Genomic DNA, 23,852 nt, shown 5'->3' with positions numbered 1-23,852 from the left:
GAGACCAGTGTTCAACTGGCAGTCTCGGGGATGTGTCTCAGGTTCATCTTGCTCCTAGACGAACATCTGCTCTAACAATCGCTCGCACTATTTTACTAACAATTTTTCTATGCATTCCGCGTTACGAATTGAATTTTTTCAACTAGTGTTCAGTAACAGAATATAATGCGTAAATTATTTCCGTAGAAGTCTTCTCGAATCACTTTTCTGAATGAAAGATTTTGGAATATTCAAGCCGAAGAACTCGTCCGCAGTCTCAACTGTCGAAGACTTAAATGTGTATTATCAGTTAATTCATGTCATGCCAGCGGAGCAGTAAGAATTACAACAAAATGTACTCGTGGAATTCTATTCGCGCAAATTGATATTAATTATTGTCTACCCAATAGACTCTCATATTAATTAGCTTACCTGCAGACAGAATCCGGAACATCCTATGTTTAAGACGTTCAATTTCGGGGTGAGAATGAAGAATGGAGTCATTTGGCGATTATTGTAGGACAGTAATTTCAATTCAGTTCACAGATTAAAAAATTATTATAGTTTCATGCCCATATTCTCCTTTTTTGCAGACGCTGACTGGTTACGATTAAGGTGGTACTGAAGACCAAACTTGTGATAGCTTTTTGCTGTAATGCAATCTTATGATGCCTAGTTATATGCATTATAAGTCGATGTATCGAGTTGTATGACCATTTTATTTCTAGTGACTTTTGCGAACGATTAAATTTGTGCTGAAATTTTAATTCCTCTGCACAGTGACTGCAACTTTATATACAATCTTGAAGTAAACTGCTTCCAGTGACAGAATCAAGCGTATATAGTGGATCATAATTCAACGTCCCCGCAAGCGTCTCTCAATTGGATTGGCCTGTGGCTATAGACGGCTGCGTTGTTCTGAATAACAGAGGACAATTGAGTGGATAAGATGGATATTAAAACATTCAAAGTGTGCGTGGGACTGGGACCAAGGGCGCTGGTGCTGATGGTGCTCGCGTCCATCGTACTTCTGACGTCGGCCACTCCGCTCATCTACCCCGACACCGCAGCGCTCGGCCAGCGCCTCTACAAAAGAGCTCCCGGTGAGGTGGGCTCCGAAGTGGGTGCACGTACGGGAATTGTCTTTTTCTTGATCTTTCTTGGTTTCTTATTTTTTGCACATTGCTAGACGAGGTTTTTCTTTTTGCATGATCACTAGACCAAAGTTTGGTTAGGTTATGCGATCCCTAGGCAGATTTTTTTTTTTTTTTTGTTTCCTGGCGCAATGGCAGAAGGGACGCTTGATTTCGGAGCCATGATTTCTTGGTACCGCATCGCGAGACCAAAGCTTGGTTTATGACGAGATCGTTATATCGAACCCATGTTTTGGGGCACAACCTCGATTTTCAAGATTTGTGATAATTACTATAATTTCTATAATATAAAGAACATAGTGATGTTTTTATGACGCTGTCGCGGGATTATATAATTTTTTGTTATTCCGTACAGATTTCTTGTAAACGCATAGATTCACGGAAATTGTTATTTTTTTATTCAATCCATCCTCCCACTTTTGAAATTGACTCAGGATTCCAAAATTAAAATTAAATTATCGGGTCTTGATAATATTTCTACGCGATCATTGTTATCAAAGTGTGCTCAAGTAAGCTATACATATTTTCAAGGTCAAGTTTTAAACACAAAAACTTTCGAAAATATGTAATAGATAATTTCAAAAGATGTTGAAATTAAAAATGAAATGAGAAAGAATAGATCACGAATTCATTAATTATTTCATGCATATTCGATCTACTTCACAATAACGAGTCAAACTATAAAAAAGACTTCGAAGTTATATTGGCTTAGTTTGTAGCCAGATTACAAAATAAGTAAAAACATGACTCTCCATTTTAACTGTGATAATAATAATAATAGAAAGTAAGCAGAAAATTCTATAGTTTAACATCAAGATTTTTATTAGCATCTATACTTATTATTATTCACATGGTATAATATTTATTGCATAAAATATGGGTATTATAAGCTACGTTCAAGGTGAATGAGTACAATTTTTTCATTGGGCACATGACACCTACGGCATAAGCGTTATCATTTTCGCATTGGTCGTCTTCTTATGTTAAAACACTAACATTAATAAAGTAACTCAGCCGAAATTCTCTAGTAGTGGATTTGCTAGTACAATTAAGTCATGAGAATAATTAAGACTGGTATTATATGCTCTTCAAAAAATTATCCATGCCGTGTCGGAAGGTGTGCATCTCTCAATTCTCAATAAATAGAAGATTGGAAAGTATTCAATTTACGCCTAAATGTGCTATATGCATTGTAACACATATGGCTTGTTGAAGCATGCAATTCCACATCGAAGTAGTTTACATGGTCATGAAACTCCTGACATGCGACGCTGTAAAAAGATAGTTGAATACTGGTTGTAATATCCGTAGAGTTTTTCTAAATGCAACCAGGAAAATATATTTATGCAATGACTGTTGAAGAATTTTAAATGACTGACAACAAATTTGTTGACAACAAAATTGGTCTACGCATTTATTTACTCTGTAAAACCTTGCGGAAATTCCCATTGATGATGATAAACATATTGCCAAACGGGCAGTTTTCTTCAATTCAATGTATGAAAATGTAAATGTATGAGCTAAATGTATGTTAAATGTATGAGCTTCAAAACTTCAAGTTAAAGTCTCTTAACTTGAGAAGTTACGATGCAATTCAATCTTCACTGTAAGGAGATAGGTTCTTACATACATATAGATAGGTTCTTCTTTGAGAATCTCATTTTGAATACAGCAACACTTGAAAAATCTCGCTCAAGTAGCGCAGCACTTACGTGAGTCCGAAAAGTTGACGGCATTCTCTAGACACAGCTGAAGTTCTAAATCTCTTGTCCAAAAGTCGGGGATTCGGGCCGGAAATGAAAAGCTCTGCATAGATGATTTCATTGTCTAACTTCTAATTTGATTCGAAACTCCATTCACTGGTAATCAGAAGTACGTTATGCATTCTGGCTAGTTAGAACAGATGTTCTCTAGGTTTTTTTTATTAAAATCAATGTAAAAACCTTTTAAATTTGTATTTATTCAATTTCCTGCACAATTCATAAGTTATTACCGCCGTCCTTCTGCATAGAATTTATGCCGTTTTCGCAAAAAAAGCTAAACTGACATTTTCTGATTTTTTTGTTTTATCTGTCTTTTGGTTTAAATTGGGAAAATATGGAGACATTTGTATATGAACTCCCGACAGAACCCTTCAAGAAATTTTTTGATTGCTCTTGAAATTAGGGGTTTGGCACTAGGGGTCGGCCTGATAAACTCGTTAATTGGAGTGTACACATGGGCTGAATATTATGACGATATTTGTCACAGAATTTGAAAGAAAGAACAATATTTCATCAATTACCATAAATAACAGCATAATATTAGCCAGCTACGTTGAAGTACTTCAACAATTAATTAAAAACTTTGAAAATTCTGAACAACCCTACATAAAAAATTGTAGACGTACATGCATTACGAATTCAGAATATATACAGCATACCAACATGTTTGTAAAAAAATATTTTACCTGCTTTTTTATTTATGGCTGTAAGTTATTCTGAATTTTTAGGATATTGGTTTAATTTATCCACATTGGATGTTCTATGAACAGACACTGGCTCGCACTCGAGGGACTTGATTCGTGCTTTATTTATATGAATTAGTAATAAATGCTAAAATTAATGATTTATTTTCAATTTATAAGAACAAGGGCAAACGAAAGCAGTTAAAACGGCAAAACAAACTTAATAATTACTAATAATCAGCCTGCCATACAGGCTCGATCAATATCATTTCCTTCAATGATGCTCGAAATTCTGGCATTTAATTCAAATTAAGATTGATTAATGAATAGCTCTAATATCACTGTTCATTAAAAATCGTTATATCCATCCTCAATCAAAACTTGCTTTTCGTCAAATTCTGCTGAAGCTTCATATGAGTTTAGTGGAGGGAGTTTTCGGAAAAATATCTGCATGATCCTATAATATATTCTAGTCTTAGAATTATTCATATTTGACGGCCACGGCAGATGAAAGATGGTAAGTCTTAAGGCCCCGGAGGATCGTAAGTCACGTTAAGACACACTTTACAACCTGCCGCTACAAGAGAAATGCCTCCCTGGGTTCCAAGTGGCATAGCGAGAAAAGATACCACGTCACCGTACGTGACGTTCGAAGGCTCGGTTACTGGATGCAAGAGCCGGACAAATTTATAGAAATTTCATCAGGTCTATTGAACATTATTCGTCGCTAAGGACTCTCTAATTTTCAAGTGTTTGCTAGTAATACGTATTTTAATCTTACAAGAGTAGACCTTCGTATTCCGCAGACATCTAGTGTCATGAAAATTATTTATCTTCGATTTTAGTACCCAAATGCACTTGGATTGTCTGCTTATGGCGGCTTGATTGCAACTGTATTCTTAATAAGCAACTGTATTTTTTTCTCTTCATTCATTTAAGAAGAATTCAAGTTGGGGCAGGGTGGCCCAGTGTTAAAGTTCAGAGTGCAAGGATTGAAGCAGAGAGGTGCGGGTTCGATCCCAGCTCTGTGCGCCAGTTTCTGGTCAGAATCGGCGAGGAGGCCGGGCGGTTAAGCACAGCAGAATTGGTGCATTGAGTTATGAGTTCGAGACCGCAACAAGCTGTGAAACGCTATATTATTATATGTAATCAAAATTTTTCTCACAAACTCCACCACGTTCTAACCCGAACACAAAAATCTGTTATGTAATAAATTATTCGCAATGGCAAACAGTTCTTAAGTAATGCTGTGCACACAATTTAAAAACTTACGTATCCCCTTGCACGTAGCAGCTGTACAATTTACGCAGGAAGAGTAAAAATATAGAACGGAAAAATTATTAACATTTGAAGCATGTAAAGGTCATGCTCAGGCCGAGACAGGTGGGCAGACTAGCGCGGGAGAGACCTTGAATGGAGTACAGGAGAACGACGATGGATCGATCTCCATGTATGGATTGTGGTTGACGAGCCACCTGAACGCTAGCCAACCTCTGCAATGTGGGTCAGGTCGTTCCATGGTAACTATGGTCGTACCATGGTACCATTTTGGGCAAGAATAATCAAACTCTTGCACAGAACGACCGTCCATAGTACAAAGTTGTCACCATTGTCGCAAACTTGGAGCAGACTGCGGTTTTAATTGATGTTAGTAGCCTGCAAATACCGTTTCAAAAACTTATGATATGATGAGGACTGGAATTTTCGCGCCTTAGAGCAGGTTTTCACTTTTACGAGAATGAGACCAGTTTTTAGACTATGAACGAAGCAGAATGAGATAGTAATAGAACACAATAATATCGAAGAAGTAGCAGTCACTACAATTTCTTTTGTTCTACATTTAATGAGAAGGCACTACAAATTTTTTTAATGCATTGTGATTACATCAATGCCACCCCAAAAAATGTTAGTTTTGACGCTAAGCTATTCAATTCAGGCGTTCCGTTGAAATAAGATAGCAGCACCGTCCATTTCCCGGACGTTTGGAGCAGCTGTCGCACTTCTGCAGTGAGACGAACACCGTCATGACGCTGCTCATTTGGAGACTAAATGCGGATTAGTGAGAAAGGATTCCCGGAATCGGGTTGAATGGAATACGATTTTCTTCTATTCCTGGGCAACTAATCAGCTCCATTGAATAGGACTAGCTCTAAATGGCACGTTCATTCTCAATAACCTTAAACAAAGTCGTCTAAATAGATTTTAAATGCACGGTATTATATTATGAACAGTGGCGAATAAGCTTTGGAAAAGTGAAGAAATTTTGTTGTGTAGACAGATGATTAAATTTTGCAGACTTTCAGTATAAGTGGGGGAATTCATGAGGTAAATACTCTTTATTTCACGATAAAACCTGCCATCAATGAAGTTTCAAATTTGATTTAAAAATTTGGAGCAAATCTAATTTGACAAAATTTAAATCGAAATTTGTCGCCACAAGCATCAAGAAGTACTCATTCTTAAAGCATTAATATCTAAAAGCATTATATTTTTGCTAGAATTTTATTATGCCTAAGTAGTAAATTTAAAAACAGATAAGTAGAACAAATGAATCAGCTGTTTTGTTTTTGTCATACACGAGCAAAAGTTTTCTGCTGGTCGCTGTTTAATGGAAAAAAATTACAATCCTATAGAACAAAATGAAACCCAGATTCCGGTAGATCGGTGCATTCACATAAGATCACAAGACAAAATCCAACAAAAGAATCAACTTAAAAGGAATAAAATTATTATTATTAAAGGAATAAATAAATAACGGAACATACAATTGCTCGCCTCATTCATACTCCTGTCCCAACGGACAAATTAACAATAACGAAGTAGTCGACGAAATGAAGGAACAAAGTAAACGAGGGTCGAAGCTAAAGTTGTTATCCTGAGGATATGGCTGTCAGATACTTATATGGCAAGCGGGGAAAAACAATTCAAAATATCGCTGAACTGTGGCATGTTACAGCGCAATGCAATACAAATATTATGCAATTAAAAATAGTACGCATGATTCATACAAATTGATTTCTCTTGATGGAACTACAGTGAGGTTTCTCTTGACAAAGAAACCATTTCCATCTCCTGCATATCTGATATCACAAGGTATTTTAATGTATTTTGTGGTCTAGATGCAGCCGAATAAATCTGTATGAAATATGCCAAACTATTACTTTATTTACACAGAACACAAAACATATAATAATACAAGATAAAAATGGAAAAGTAAAATACACAGAATACTTCCTAGTGCGCCTGAATGCTCTTGTTAGACACTTTGCAGGCAACATGGATGGTATAAAAATTATGTTAAATAATAATGGGATAAAGATAAGAGAACAGAAATTAACTAATATTAAAAGATTATCTTAAACTAGCCTTCCATGAAACTGGCAGCAACATGTCGCCTAAACATGAACATAAGGGAGACAATAACAACACTACAGTAATTAACAACAACACTGCAATAAATTATATAACTTTACACTAATTAATAACGGCATTATATTAATTTATTACAAACACAACTCTATTAAATTTAACTTAACTTCAGAGATTTTTAGTCTTTATAGAATAAGCGTCATCTACGACACTACGACGAAAATACTATTTAAAGATGACAACTAAAATGAAACATCATAGTAATAAGTAAACACTAGTTCGCGAAAATTATACATATAATAAATCTTTCACCTTTAGAGACCAGAAATTTCAAAGCAAGACTCACTGGAAGCCGATGGTGATTCAAACCTACCTCTTCAGCGAATTTAAATTATAACAGATTTTAAATTATAATAGATATGTTCTCACAACTCGGACTACACAACAAGTCAGTTTGAATATCAATACCCCTTTCACGAACATTGAAGCCCCATTCACTGACCGTGTCATAAAAAAATCTCTATGTGGTACAGCCCCTGCAACTTGTCCACGAGACGGCACCCTTCGCTAAAGCTCGTCGGCTTACGGCAGTGCAGAATAATTCCATCATTTTTGCCAGGTACATACGCCCGTATATTTGCCGTGGCTTGAAGCCATTCGAAGTTTAACTTGCAAATGGCTTGCAATAATTCCAGAATGATGCGTGCACAGTTGCTGAGTAAATTTACCGCTCGGTCAAAACTGAGGACGTTGAACTGGACGTCTTAATTTTGTTTAATGTCTCAAGATATAATGATTCAAAGAGATTGCTTGCAACGCAATACAGAAATTTTAGTGACTTTATGATGACATTCACAGAATAATTGCGTTTGAACATTTCTGTGCTAGTTGCTCGCTATTTATATTGACTGCGAAAAAAATCGGTCTCCTCATCAGACCCTCTGAATGAGTGCACCGTTTGCTGATTGATCTTAAGCACACAATTTTATCGAAGATTTGAGCTTTAAATTTCGAACGCAGTAACGAAAATTATGTTATTTTACTACACAGTACCTTTCGCATGACTACCGTGTTTGCTTGTGCATCGCTCACGGTCGAGTAAATTATTTGCTAAGCGTCGCTTCTTCAGTGTAGTGCTTGGAAGGGTTTCAGCTCACTTTTGTGCGCTTAAAGAGCATGGTAAAAATACAGATGCGTATCCTAGAGAACTCTAGACGCTATTTCCTCCAGATCCACAAGTTAAAGGATGCACAACTCCTGCATTATGGTGTCTGTGGACTTGAAAATTCGTCCGTGTGTGCCAAGAAAATTCTTCGTAGGTCTACACTCGGCCATTGTAATACATTTAATCATACTAGGCTTGCAATATAAATTTATTTGTGTGTTGTTAAACAATTAATATGATGGTAATTTTCAAGAGATATATAATTAGCATTCCATAACCAATCGCACGCCTTCTTGTTTTGACAACAATGCTTCCCGTCTCGTGACAACTAAATTAGCAGTATACTTAATTAGTATACTGATACTCTGAACAAAATTTAAACGGTATAAAGCATTTCAGAAACCAATAAAGAGTTTTTGATATTTCATTTACTAGATGAAAGCGTTTTAATGCAAGTTTGTGTCATTCAACGTAAGTGCGCAGTCAATCACTCGTGAATCTTGCTGCAGACAAATCGATGCAGCTAGACTGCGTGGGAAGTCAATTCTTTGATTAGATTTTCCATCGTGTTGATTGAATAGAGATCTTCGTTTTCGCGTAGTGGGAAAACTAGATTCCATTAAGAGTTTTCTCAAGTATTTGAGAGCTTTTTTTAACTTTTCAGGCAACTAGGCATTGTAATATTAATGAACTTGCTCTCGTATTCCGATCAAAGAACTCTCAGCATTTTAAGGTGCTCCTTTCACGCTCGCATTCTCTTTGTTATATGACTAACATAAATTCTAGGTTAATATCTAGTGTGTTCAAATTATAATAATGCAAATAACCATCTGATATTAGAACAGGTTGAAAACTCATTAAATTCGAAGAGCTGGTTGATTCTCGAGATAAGGATATGAACAAATACGAGTCTCATTTATTAAATAAAATATCAAAAGTCGCCACAGAAAATTTTTAAAGCAAGGTAGATTACTGCCTTCAGATAAAAAATATGAACCTTCGGTGTTCTGTTAATTGCACAAATTTCCGAAGTATATGATGATGAACGTTCCGATAATGATGATGGAAATATGGAAATCATTTTTTATTAACAGCCTGTGGATGAATGAACAAGCTGTTCTCCGTATGAGACAATCAACCGAGAGGCAGATTAAAATCATTCACTGAATCAATGGACCGTGATGCACATTATTTTTTGCGAAGTCAATCGTGAGAAGGATTCCTGATTTAGACAATAAACCTTGTGTGGGATTGTTGATATAGGCGATGGGTCCAGAACAAGATTCCTGATTAATACGATGGACGGTGACGAGAGATGATGACGAAGGCCGTAGAGAGGAAGGAGGATCGTTGATTATGACGACAAACCTTGAGTAGGACCGTTGATAGGCATGATATAATGTGAGGAGAACTGTTGATAAAGGCGATTAACCGTGAAGAGGACCATTTGATCAGACAGATAAACCGTGAGAAACGCCGTTGCTTGAGACGTCATACCGTTAGCAGGAACGTTGAAAAAGACGATAAACCGCGAGGAAAACCGTTGCTAAAAATGACGGAGAGGCAGGATGACTATTGATAGAGACGAGCGAGTGGGAGGGGGCTGTTATTACAGGCGATAAATTGGGAGGAGGCCCATTGATAAAGACGATAAACTGGGAGGAGGACCATTGATAAAGACGATAAACTGGGAGGAGCACCATTGATAAAGACGATAAACTGGGAGGAGGACCTTTGATAAAGACAGTAAAGTGAGAGGAGGATCATTGACAAAGACGATAAACTGAGAGGAGGCCCGTTGACAAAGACGATAAACTGAGAGGAGGACCATTGACAAAAACGATAAAATGGGAAGAGGACCATTGATAAAGACGATAAACTGGGAGGAGGCCCGTTGATAATGAAGATAAATGGGAGGAGGCCCGTTGATAATGACGATAAAATGGGGAAGAGACCGTTGATAAAGTCGATGAGCCGTGAGGAATACCGTTGATATTTCTCTCATTTCAGGCGAGGGCTACGGCAGCCCTCAGCTGTACAGCCACTACAACAGCCGCGGCGGAGTGAGGGGCGGCATGTCTTATGGGCCTCAGGGTGAGCTTGTCATTCTTGCCTCTTTGCTGTCGCAGAATCTTGCTCATTCTTATCCATTGTCTTTATGGCATAAAAATTCCGCTTGTATAAATATTAAACACAAAGTAAATGTGTACATATATGGCCCTCAAAGTAGTGTGTATAAGTGGCCTCCAAAATTAATGTGTTCATATGGCCTACCGTAGTACATGTGTACAACTGAACCCATAAGTAAAGTGTACCCATTGCCCCCAAATTAATGTGTACATTTGGCCCGCAAAGTTAATATATACCAACGGCCCCAAAGTAAATGTGTACATATGGCCCCCAAATAAATGCGTTAATAGTTTTCTCACAGTAATGTGTATAAATGGACAAAATTAATCTGTAAAGTTTAGCCTTCTATTAGTGTGTACCTCTAGCCTACGAAATGAACCCTGCCATATGGCGTCAGTTCAAGTTATTGAAACTAATTGTCAGAAAAGCATCCTTATCATTTTAAGCAAAGCCTCGATATTTAAGTGATCGTTGTCTTCCCTGCAAATTTGAAAATAGAATAACAAATTCGCAATTTTATCCACAGTTAAACATATGCTAAACAAAAGATTAAACTTTTCAATTAAGAATCGCAAACAACCATACCTCAGATTATTGGAATGACTGGTAAAATAAGTTAATCTTTTGTGCTTTCATAAAACGTTCACAGATAGAAGAACATCCATTCGAAGCGATGGCGATGAAAAAATCCGAAACGATTTCGCTGTGGCAAAATTGTGCCACCATTTTTTTTGCAGGGGCAAAATAGAATATTTATTTTCGCTATAGAACACATTGTGATAATTGTTATATAATTGTTTCGAATGTTTATATTAAGCTACTTAAATATCTTGCATGGACTGAAATTCTGTTGAAACTCCGAAACTCGTATGAAAATTGGGTTGAATCATAAATCAATTGCGGAGATAATTATTAAAGACGAGCTTGTCGAGTCTTCATCACATTGTCATTCATCTTCACACGCGTTCACTAACCAAATCTGTCCGCCGACATACAGGCGACATCATGTACAAAGATCATTCATTGCACACTGGAAAAATAATTTAATTTCTAAAAATATCGCATTAAACTTTAAATTCTTCAACCCCGCAATAACTTGCAATTGGTGATTCTTAGCAATAAAAGGCGAGAAAATCGAGAAGTGCTTAGGGATCGCAAACGAATTTAAATAATTTTCTCATGATTGGATGTTGGAAGTAATTAAAACAAGATCAGTTGTGCCTGATATAAACTGAAAGCTCAGTTCACATCAATTCATAGTCCTCAGTTCACATCAATTCCTAGTCATCAGTTCACATCATGTGATATGAACTGAGGATATAGTCGTCTATGTACTAGAAACTTCACACTGACATGTAACTAATTAATACATGTAACTTCGCACTGACATGTAACTAATTAATACATGTAACTTCACACAGACATGTAACTAATTAATACATGTAACTTTGCACAGACATGTAACTAATTAATACATGTAACTTCACACAGACATGTAACTAATTAATAAATGTAACTTCGCGCTGACATGTAACTTATTAGACACAATCGAAACCTTACTCGAGGCCAGCGCCCGCATCATGGCTTTCAGCATAAAGTGAAATACGAAGTGACCTCCATAATTATTAAGGAAATAAATTCGATCAGCAACATAAAATGAGAATGCGTACTCAGGTGGAAAAAAGGCCGCCGTATTATAAAGAAGTTACCAAAATAGAACTCGGTGCGCATGATTCAAGATATATACAGTTGCTCCGGATTGCTGGTTCGAAGCATTGAGCCTTTAGTAATACAGAAGACGAATTTTATTAGTTGCTGGATAGAAATATCGTTTCTTTTCCATATCCATAAAATAGTATCTACAATTAATAAAATTATATTCTGACCTGTTATGAGGGAACCCATTACCATACCTAATATAAATCCTCGCATTTTAATGAAAGCATTTCACAAGACCCCAATAGTAATCATTTCGATTTAACAATAAATTTTTGCTCTGCAGCATAAGCTGTCAACTCTAACCCCAACAAAGCATAACTGGCTTTGTCATTTAAGACATGTTTATGATATCAATGAATTTCGCCATTAATCAATAATTGTTGTATAATAGCTCATTGAAAACTATTTCACATCCAGTGGCAGCGAAAATATTATCAACCATCTCGTTAGCCTGCACTAACACAAACGAAAGACAAAATTTACACGTGTTTTAAAATTAAAAAGATGGATCAAGAACCAGTAATGTTATAATATTAAATCAAGCGTTATTATAGAATGTACTTTTAACAAAAAAAATCAGAAGGATTATGAATTATCAATGCAATTATAGCAAGTTCTCTGATTGAAATTTCTACTGTTGTACGCAGAAGCAAGCGTCTTTTTCTGTCGTCTTAAATATTCCAATATCATCCATGTCTGATTCCCTGACCAAATTCATAAGTGCAAAATTAAGCAAAATTGTGTTTATTATACTATTTTTATTTGATTTTATTTATTTTTTAATTCGATTGCAGCTAAATAAAAGCTCGATTATTTTTCTTTGTCTGAAATTTCGAGTGCGTCATTGGAAGTGAAGCAGCTCCGGCGCCCTAATATTTGCGGTTGTTGACACACGTCGCAGCGGCGCTAGCACAAACGTCCGCACTTTGTTTAGCTTGCTGACGAACTTAGCCCTTACCCTGCCTAGCTCCAAACAATTGGTGATCTCATGACTCTCTTCTTCTCATGCGAGGCACAACAGCGAAATTCTCCTGAGAATTTCTTGCAATTTATTGCGGGAAATGTCTTATCGGATACGCAATTCAAGGCACACAAAATAAATCTAGTGATGATCTGTATGACAAATCTATTTGTCTGTGTATGAAAAACCTATTTAAGGCTTCAGGAACAAATTATTGAGCTGTGGAACGGTAAAATGTTGGTCATGATTTAAAAACGCAAATCGTGTTATTTATGTGATAAATTTCCCTCTTTTGATTGAAATTAACAAAAAGGTCGTTCCCTCAGGTTACGGACCACGGCAGTTCAACAGAAAAGAGAGTAAGTATAGATGTTTACAAACTTCTTTGATGATTGTCCTAACTGTTGAATAAAGTGAGCTCAATTGGACGCAGGAGGGAAACTTTGGTTTGTATGTGTCACAAATGTGCAGTATTTTTAGTGCATTACCTCACCGCAATTGCTACGTTGTCTGTGTTGTACAAGTCTCTTCGCCAACTAAGGCTTTTTGGTCGCTGGACCAGAGGAAATTATTTCAGCTCATCTCTTTAATTTATTAATTATTACCTTAATTGTAAGCCATTGCAGGAAAATTTACGCATGAGTGTTTCGGCATAAATATATTATGATGCAGGCTGTGATTGAGGAAATGCTTACACTAATGCCGCTTCACCTTTTATTTGTTTTTGAAAACACAAGTCGACCTTTCATGACATCACGCTGAACGTTATTCGACCTTTTCGCCATTTTTTTCATTTAATCAAACAGTGGAGAACTATGCTGCTTGAAATTCTTCCAAAAGAATAGGTGAATACGAGATATTTAGTAAATCAAATAAGTAAGCAAAACCCGTAGATTTCCCCCGCGTCAGTCCAATCAATTTATAAAAAAAAAATAATTTGTTTATCTTTTGTTCAAATCAATGGTTGATCTGATTGTCGTAAGCCTCGTGTATAGCATGGCGTAGATTCACATGGTCGGAGCGTATATCGTAGTATTACAGGGATAATTATCCTCAGGATCTATCCTCAGAAGGTATCCTAAAAATCTACCTATCTTCAGGATGCATCTTCGAGATCTGAATATCCTAAAAATATATATCGTCAAGTTCTGTATTCCCAAGTTCAGTATCCTTAAGTTCTGTATCCTCAAGTTCTGTATTCTCAAGTTCTGTATCTTCAAGTTCTGTATCCTCAAGTTCTGTATCCTCAAGTTCTGTATCCTCAAGTTCTGTATCCATAAGTTCTGTATCCTCAAGTCATGTATCATCAAGTTCTGCATCCTCAAGTTCTGTATCCTCAAGTTTTGTATCCTCAAGTTCTGTATTCTCAAGTTCTGTATCCTCAAGTTCTGCATCCTCAAGTTCTGTATCCTCAAGTTTTGTATCCTCAAGTTCTGTATTCTCAAGTTCTGTATCCTCAAGTTCTGTATCCTCAAGTTCTGTATCCATAAGTTCTGTATCCTCAAGTTCTGTATCCTCAAGTTTTGTTTCCTCAAGTTCTGTATTCTCAAGTTCTGTATCCTCAAGTTCTGTATCCTCAAGTTCTGTATCCTCAAGTTCTGCATCCTCAAGTTCTGTATCCTCAAGTTTTGTATCCTCAAGTTCTGTATTCTCAAGTTCTGTATCCTCAAGTTCTGTATCCTCAAGTTCTGTATCCTCAAGTTCTGTATCCTCAAGTTCTGTATCCTCAAGTTCTGTATCCTCAAGTTCTGTATCCTAATGTTCTGTATCCTCAAGTTCTGTATCCTAAAGTTCTGTATCCTCAATTTCTGTATCCTCAAGATCTGTTTCCTTAAGTTCTGTAGCCTCAAGATCTGTATATCCTCAGGATCTATCCTCAGAATATTTACATCCTGAACCTGAGCCTAATTGGGTCAACACAAGTTTTTTTTTTACCAGCATTTTTATGTATTAGGAGTTCTGATGATTATTTGAATGAATAACTAATTTGAATGAATTACCTAACTCATTTTATTATAATGTTGGTTCGGAATTCATTAGCTTATTGAAGGCCATTTTCCCCACAGGTTTGAATGTCTTTAAACTCAACCAAATCTTCTCTAATAAAGACAGTCTTAAGCCTCATTATTATTTTGTTCGCATAGCACACAAGGTCTATAAAAACAAAGGGAAACTTAATTGTCGTTTCCGCCCCGTAATTGTCATCATCTACACTGAATTTAAGGCAAATTTTTATATTTCAAGGTAATACTAACCCTCATTACAATTGTGTGTACAAATTAATAAATTCAGAAAACACAATATAATGTAGGCTACATATTGTAATGCAGGCAACAGATGAAGTAGGCAACATATTCTATTGCAGGTAAAAAATGTAGGTAACGTATTCTACTGCAGGCAACAGAAAATGTTGGCGAAATGATAATAAAATGTAGGCAACATATACGGAACGTACTAGAGTTGAGCCAACCTTTATATCATAGATAGTAAATAGTTTGACCTAACTTGGGCTAAAGAAATTAGACTTAGATACGTTCCACATTTTTCAAATTCTTTCAAATATGTTCAACTTTGAACCGAACCTTTACTTCTTAGATAATAAATATGATAGTTTAACTTAACTTTGGCCAAAAAAATATACTAAAATATATTCAACATTTTCAGGCACGGAATACCCAGATTTTGAACCAAACCTTATGTTCGTATATTGTAATTGTGATAGTTTGACCTAACTTGGGCTAAAAATTAATATGCGTTTTAAAATTACTTTTTAAAGACAACACTTTTATAGAATCCAGTGTCTTTGATGTTACACATGTACAATGAATTTCTAATTTTATTTTAAAACAATAAAAAAATAATTTTCAAATTTTTTTAATGTATAAAAATTTTGTAAATTTTCACAATTATTTTTTCTGTCAACTGATTCATGCATTGTCTCTAACTTTATGCAAGTGTGCAAATTTTCAGTCGATCGGACAGGTAAAAGTGTGTCAAATATGGATTATAAGATTTGTAACAGACAAAATTATTTTTACTTTTTTCTAATATTGAATAATATGCGTTTAAAAATTACTTTTTAAAGACAACACTTTTAAAGAATGCAGTGTCTCCTATGTTACACATCTACAATGAATTTCTAATTTTATTTCCATATATTAATATAAATTAATTTTTTAATTTTAATAATATTATTATATTTAAAAAATTAAATTTTTGAAATTATTTTTTCTGTCAATTGATTTTTAAATTGACTTGAAGTGAAGTGTTCTAAAAATTAGACTACATATGTTCAATATTTTCAGGCACGGAATATCCCGAATTTTAACCAAACCTTTTGTTCGTAGATAGTAAATATGATATTTTGACCTAACTTGTGCTTTAAAATTATACTAAAATATGTTCAATAATTGCAGGCATGTATTGCCCCGAATTTGAACCAAACCTTTTGTTCGTTGATAGTAAATATGATAGTTTGGTTTAACTTGGGCTATAAATATTGTAATAAAATATGTTGAACAATTTCAGGCATGGAAAGCCCCGAATTTGAACCAAACCTCTTGTTCGTAGATATAAAATAGGATAGTTTAACCTAACTTGGGCTATAAATATTAGACTAAAATATGTTGAACAATTTCAGGCATGGAGTGCCCCGACTTCGAGCCGTTCCGGTGCCCTCACGGCAACGGCTGCATCAGCATCCAGTACCTCTGCGACGGCGCACCAGACTGCCCTGGTGGGCACGACGAGAAGACGACTCTCTGCACTGCTGGTGCGACTCCTTTGACAACACTCGGAGAAATAAGCGAGAATAGCATTTTGAATAGCAGAGAAATATATATTCTTATAATTATAATTAATTAATATAATTTGAATTGCAGAGAATAGCAATAGCAGAGAAATAAGCGGGTTAAGCATTTTGTAGAAATCCGAAAAACAACCAATTTAACCGTTGAATTGGAGAACACGTTGAAAAAAGTTTATTATTATGCCCTAGTCTAAATGATTTTGTCATATTTTTACGGTGGTTATTGTTGATTTTGTTTCTTTTTTTGCACGGTGTTTTTGCATTTTTAGTATTATTTATGCTCGTCTTGGCTGTTATTGTTTCAGAAGAAATTGAGCAATAGCGCTAAAATTGCACATTTTAATTTTCCATCGTTAATTTTGTCAATTAGTTCCAGTAGCAGTTCAATTGTGATTATTTGGGCCCGTAATATCAAAAATAGTACATCGACCGCTCAATGCACTTATGCCGCTACGCTTGGGTCGCAACATGTACTCGGGCCGTTACATGTACTTAAGCGAGTTTTGTTAGTGCGGCCCTTGATTAGCTATAATCTTTTCAAGTAGCATTTGTGACCAATTTTGTGCATTGCAGCCAAGCGCCCGCCGGTGGAAGAGACCGCCTCGTTCTTGAACAGCCTGTTGGCCTCGCATGGGCCAAACTACCTCGAGAAACTCTTCGGCGTCAAGGCGCGTAATGCGCTCAAGAAGATGGGTGGCGTCCGCAACGTGGCAATCGCACTATCTCGTGAGTGAGAGGATCTTTGATGATCCGTGACAAGCATCAAAGGTCCCCAACGGGGTACGAGTTGGCCCCTCTGACGTTTCCCCATCTGTCAAAAACCGGCAATGCATCGACAAAGCTTTGCTGTGTTGAATCTTCATCATAATTAATGTCGCCTTCATCGTCGGCACGCGTCGCCTTAACATTCTTCTCATTTGCAAAATTATGCGTCTTAATTTTCATATTAAGTTTCCCATGGATGATCATCAGCCTTGGTATTTACAAAATTAGATATTAAGCAAACCTTTACCAATTCGTTTATATTTTTTCTTGAATTATATAACTGCGTCGCTAATAGTTCATTCACATAACTGTTTAATTCACTAATTTTACTGGCTATACAGAAATATTATTAAAATATTCACAATATTTTATCAATTAGCTACGCCAACAATAATCAAAATATAATTTCACGATTCACCAAGCAGTGGAGAGTAGCGTACTGACTTATCTTCGCGTTTCAGAATCACAGACCATCGATGAGTTCGGCCACACTCTGAGCCTGGAGAAGAACGACGTAGATCACCTGCGAAGCGTGTTCATGGCTGTCGAGAACGGCGACATCGGTCTGCTGAAGAGCCTCGGCATCAAAGACTCTGAGCTCGGAGACGTCAAGTTCTTCTTGGAGAAGCTTGTCAACACAGGCTTCCTTGACTAGATGTGGCTTGTCAACACAGGCTTCCTTGACTAGACGTGGCTTGTCAACACAGGCTTCCTTGACTAGACGAGGCTTGTACACACAGGCTTCCTTGACTAGGCGTATAATCCCCTGACGCCTTCCAATGAAAGTATATGATGACGATATCTAAGCTCTTTTTTGCATCGAAATTTCGTTTTGAGGTTCTGATTCATGGTATTGAGTTGTGCATTAGAGTAATATTTAACTTGTATTGCTTGCGGATTCGAAAAGATTTTTGTGCTAACGTAAACCACAACCGTAGTAGCGGATGGCTTATAAAGTTTCAAATAATTGAAAATTTTTGTAACTTAGTTGGTGAAAAGTTAAATCCTTAAACATTAGCACTCGTAACATGAAGTGAGATTGTATTTACTACTGATTTAATACCAAGCATTACATTCACCTAAAGTTTTAACCCATATCGTAGTTAGAATTGAATGGCCTTCTGTTTCATTATCCTATACTTTAATATTTGATTTCCATACAAATTCTGGTGAAGCTCTCTCTGAATTGAGTCAAATATTTTATTTTAAATTTATGGTATTTTTTTGCTATGTTTGTCATTGGGAGATCAACATGACATGAAATTAATAACGTCATTTTTGTATTTAACGAACGAAAATACAATTGAGAAGTATTCAAATTTAAGAGTGGCTGTCACTTTTTGAAGGATGAATTAGAAATTTAGTGAGGCATGCTTTATAAAACCAATATGCAGGAAAATTTTATTTCAAATGTTTTGAAATTTTTAGTAAAATTCAATTTCCCATTTGAAACCACCTCTAACCATGTTGTCTGAATCACAGATTAAATTTGTCGTTACAAGAAATTTTATTCTCTCATAAATGCTCCGTATTCTTACCTAAGTCCCAAATAGAGAGGTTATGAGTTCACACCAGTTCGAATGATTTAGATATTAGAACGAATATTTTCAAGCTGGCTCTGTGCTGGTTAAATAGTTTTATGAAAATAATTCATGTTTTTTTGCACTTATTTCTTAGCCTTGGGCACAATTCTTGCCAAGCAATGCACAAACTCCACATTGTCTCTTTAGATTTCAAGTGACATTTTAGAATTGGTGTCACCTGTTGATGTTTTAGCTGAGATAACTGTAGCGGTCATGGCAGATTGCATGCCCAGTCTTGGTGGATTTCTTTCTAGATGTTCTAGTCACTAGAATACGGCTAGCACTTTAGCAGCATGCTAGTCGTTTCTATTGAATTTTATTAGTGTTTTAATGTCGGCCATCCTTTTCATCAAGCCTATTGCAGCCTTTAGTGGCTGTGAACGTTCAATTTTAGAACTTTGATTTTTGCTCCTACACTTCCTCTAGTACACGTTAATATTGCATCTAATCTTACTTTCCTACTGCACATTATCTACATCCTTAGCTTATATGAATGAAAAACTCAAATTTAACCTGTTAAATCAAACCGGAATGATCTAATTTGTTTTGATTTGCTAAAAATATGGATGGGAGTAAATGAACTGAAAATAACTATAATAATTATCATAATATTACTAAGAGTATTAAAAAATTTCTATACATCAAGATAATCCATTGAACTAAGTTATTTTGGTCTCGCCTTAAACGAAAAGTAAATTGAATTTAACTTGACTTATGACCTGTATTTGATTGGAAACTTTTCCATACACAACCAAAACATCAAAAAATGGCTCCGGCTTTGTACATGTTAACTTAATTTTCTTCCAAGCAACTTAATTTCATTTCAAGCGATTTAATTTTCTTTCAAGTTGTTTTTCTTTCAAGCGATTTAATTTTCTTTCGAAAGATTTAATTTTCTTTCAAGCGATTTAATTTTCTTTCAAGTTGTTCAATTTTCTTTCGAGCGATTTAATTTTCTCTCAATCGACTTAATTTTCTTGTAAGCAATTGTCCGAAATTTCCCATTCAGAAATTCCGTCTTACTGTTTATGCTTGATTTTAATTAGCGTTTACGGAAATGATTTTTTCTGTTGTTGTGCAAGTCTTAGTTTATGTTTCTCTTAATTCAGAAATAGACATTATGTGACATTTTATTTCTAAGCTCATGCGTACAAGATTATTACAGTTTAATTACGACGTCTTTTTACACTGCATGATTTTTGATGCGATCGCAGGAAATGCATAATCATTAACAAACATTTGTATTTGCCGTGGATAACTGTGCATTTATTTCGTAATTATAATAGTATCAAGTTTATACTCAGAATTTTACCGGAAACGTCGTGTAGAAATAAATACTCACTATATCGATATTACGGTGTGTCGCTGTCGACATCAGACACTGTCGCCAATGTGATCGTCGTTGAGTGCACACTCTTCATCCACCGCACAATGATCCGGAGAGATATTATAGTGTCTTGTGTTATGGAGTGTGCTATTAAGCCCGCATTTATAACTTCACATAAATCTCTATCTTTAAAATAGTTTACTTTTCAAGGTCTTTGTAGATACCACATTCGTTCGTAAAGCCGTTGCATAATATATTACATTAATTACACCTATAAAGTAGCATATTTTACCGCAAACACGTCATTTGCAAGGAATGAGCCTTCGAATATATCAGTTATAGAAAGTCTTCGACGCTTATAGTCGTGGAAAAGTGTGAACTGGAACCACAGAAACGAGTCGCATTAGCTAACACTTTGTTGGTTCGAAATCTTGGTGTGATGAATTTTCCGAAAGTATTAGTTTTAGTTTTAAACTATTGGCGGAATTTATATAATCGAGGAATTAAAAATTTATTATTCAAGCACGAGTTGTTGTGGAAGAGAACTCATATAGGCTAGTAATAGATCGTTGATGGATATAATATGCGTCTCGGTTGTTATCGGAGCTTTTGGTAGATTTTGTGAGATATTAGAGTTAGAACTGTGTAGTCATCGTTCTTATCAAACTACCTAAATACTGATGATATCCCCATATTGTGATCTGAACCTTATAACAGAACCCAGTTTAAGACCCCATTTTTAGAGATATATGATTATTGTTGGTCTTTTGTAGCCCAACCATTGTTGTTGCTTACGAATGTTGAAAGTCTTCTGATTTGCTGAGTTTGCAGAGAAAAGTAATGAAAATAGCTGCCCTACTCAACAATACAACAATTACTTAAATTTACGCCAACAAATACTAAAATTTGTGGAAATTTTTTGGGGGAAGAGGCATGCTTTCATAAACTAAATAACCTAATTAACTGCTTGCTTGCAAACGAATCAACTCATCTTCGGAAAAATTTAGTAGCAGTAATTTATACTCTAGTATAATTATTTACCAAGTTAAAAATTACCAGATGGATAGCTACTGACTGAATGGATTTCGTGACTCTTCGTCGACGTAGTTACCGTAAAACTGCCTAAATTTGGCCACTGTTAAATTCTTTCTGAAGCCACGCGTTTAATGATTTATTTGGTACAAGTCGGTCAAAACAAGCACCTTATTTATCAGAGATAAAGCAAAACTAATAATTTTTCGTTAATCTCCATCAATTATCTAAGTTTAAAATGGCAAAATATGAGTCGAATCAAGCCGGACGCTACATTGACGCAAATGATGCCATAGCAGATAAATGGAATTGCGGAATACAAATTTCCTTTAGTGAAAAATATTATATTCAAGGTCTTGCGACATCATAATGGAAGAAAAAATAAGCGAAATCGGTATTTTCTAATGGTAAATTGAGAGAAATGAAGCGAGGAAATCTAGATCGATCTAGAAATTTTTGAGCTAATATGATCAGTGTATAGTCATTTAACAGGCGTTAAAATACTTATAAATCCAAAAAAATTGTAGCGCAGTTACAAGTTGGTAAAACAAGAAAGTCTGTGACGTAATAAAAAAAAAATTAAAAACAACATAACAAGTTGTATTCGCTGTCTGAGTGATTTAATTGTATTAAATCACTCAGACAACGAATTATTTTATTAAATATTTTTATTTTGTTTAATCTTTTATTTTATTAAATCACTATTAATCTTTAATTGTATACCAGAAATTATATGCCACGTGAAGATCGTTGTAAGGTTAAAAAAAATACTATCCAAAAGCGGAAGAATGCCACTGGGCGACAAATTTCTATATGGTGGCCTGAGTTGGGTGGTTTGACGGTAATGTTGAAGCTAATTAAAGTTTTTCTTATTTACATAAACATTAGATCAACATATTATATGTTTGGAAATGATTGCGGAAATGATAACGCAGATGTAGGGAAATGACTGGTTTTAAACTATTTTGAATGTTTATTATTGTGTCGAATAAAGTCGTTCCATTTCAATGTAGCAGTTTTTGTCCTTATATCGATTTTATTTGAAGAAGAAAATTCACATTCATACCCCATTAAAATTTATACAAGTTTCATTGGTGACCAGTGAATGTTTTTATAAATGATTTCATATTGCTCGTTTTCTCAATGAATTGAACGAAATTTCTTGCAGGCGTATACAAAACAAAAAGCAGGTTCCCAAAAAATATTTTGATAGATTGCGATGCTTCGAATATGCAATATTCATTATCACTTATGCAATTATAATGAATAATCAATAATAATAATATAATCACTCAATGCGCTTTTTAACTTGATAATGAATGATAGAAACATTCGAAACGTCGTTAACGAAATAAATATTGCGAATAAAACGAATAAATGCGCGTTAAATTGCGAATATTGCGTTAAATTGAATTTCGAATATTATTTCGTTAAATTGCGAATATTGCGTTAACGAATAAAACAAATTCTCTGGTCTTCAATGAAACCTTGTAATGAATATTGCATATTCGTATTGCTATTGTAGAGTATTTCAAGATTTTCATTAAATTTCAGGAGTATTGCAACACTTGAAATTGAAATTTAGGAAGGACGATGGTCCAAATGGAAGTTAGGTTTTGGATACGGTATTTAAATACTGATTACAAATATTTAATTTTAACGCTGTATCCCCAATACCCTTTATTTGTTCTTAATCTGTATTGCCACGATTGATATATTTTAAAATCCTTCTTTATCACGTGAGTAGCATATGCTTAATGGATGCCTCACGCGACGAGTGTGTAAAGAATTAGCGCTCCTGAGTCAGGAGTTTGGGGTATGGAGCTAGACGATATATTGGTAGGCCTAGGCAGAGGCCTCTCCATCATTATAATGAGGTCATAAACTGTGAGGATGCCTGCACTGCATCGCTCCCAACACCGATCCCACCGAAGACCGTGTCAAGCGCAAAGCAAACGCCGCTGACCGGCCTTGAAAAACCGAGACCTAAGACCGCATTTCAAGACCGATGTTTCCCAGATCATGCAGTTCCACCGGAGTCTTTTTTCATGTTATAGTATCATTAAGTATATATATATAATAGATGAAAATCCCTATTTATCACTATTTCGAGCAACACAAAGAACTTTTGATATGTTTATTATCAATCCAACGATGCATAAAAGAGCAAAATTTCTATTGCATTTTTCAATCTACGGCATTTCCAGCCAAATAATTAAACTATTACTTCTATTCATATGACGCCGCCAGAACGAATATTTCGGAGTGGCTTGAAAATAATTTAATTTGGAACAAATGTTTTCACAAATGACCAACACAGAACCGGCAGTATTTGCCAAACAATAAAGAATAAACAAAATGGGCGCGTATCTGCCTAACGGCGCTCGAAAACAAAGTCAGCCGGACGCACGTGA

General features: G+C 35.5%; 1 protein-coding gene across 3 annotated transcripts; it reads left to right on the top strand.

The window, feature by feature from the left end:
- Window positions 1–545: 545 nt before the first annotated feature.
- On the top strand, window positions 546–19,522 carry LOC108666357 (prohormone-4). Of its 3 annotated transcripts, XM_018153212.2 has the most exons (6): window positions 546–1,082; window positions 10,124–10,207; window positions 13,250–13,282; window positions 16,564–16,695; window positions 17,305–17,457; window positions 17,958–19,522. In XM_018153212.2, the coding sequence occupies exons 1-6, from the start codon at window positions 929–931 to the stop codon at window positions 18,149–18,151; spliced, it is 750 nt and encodes a 249-aa protein (XP_018008701.1). In that variant the 5' UTR covers window positions 546–928; the 3' UTR covers window positions 18,152–19,522. The 3 variants fall into 3 exon arrangements, with proteins under 3 accessions (XP_018008701.1, XP_018008702.1, XP_047736427.1); XM_018153213.2 differs by lacking the exon at window positions 10,124–10,207; XM_047880471.1 differs by lacking the exons at window positions 10,124–10,207; window positions 13,250–13,282.
- The last annotated feature ends 4,330 nt before the right edge of the window (window positions 19,523–23,852 follow it).

Source organism: Hyalella azteca, unplaced genomic scaffold (genome assembly GCF_000764305.2).
Source record: "Hyalella azteca isolate HAZT.00-mixed unplaced genomic scaffold, Hazt_2.0.2 contig5432, whole genome shotgun sequence".
NCBI classification, from domain to species: domain Eukaryota; kingdom Metazoa; phylum Arthropoda; class Malacostraca; order Amphipoda; family Hyalellidae; genus Hyalella; species Hyalella azteca.
The sequence above is the reverse complement of the archived record's forward strand: the minus strand, read 5'-3'. Positions and strand labels throughout refer to the sequence as shown.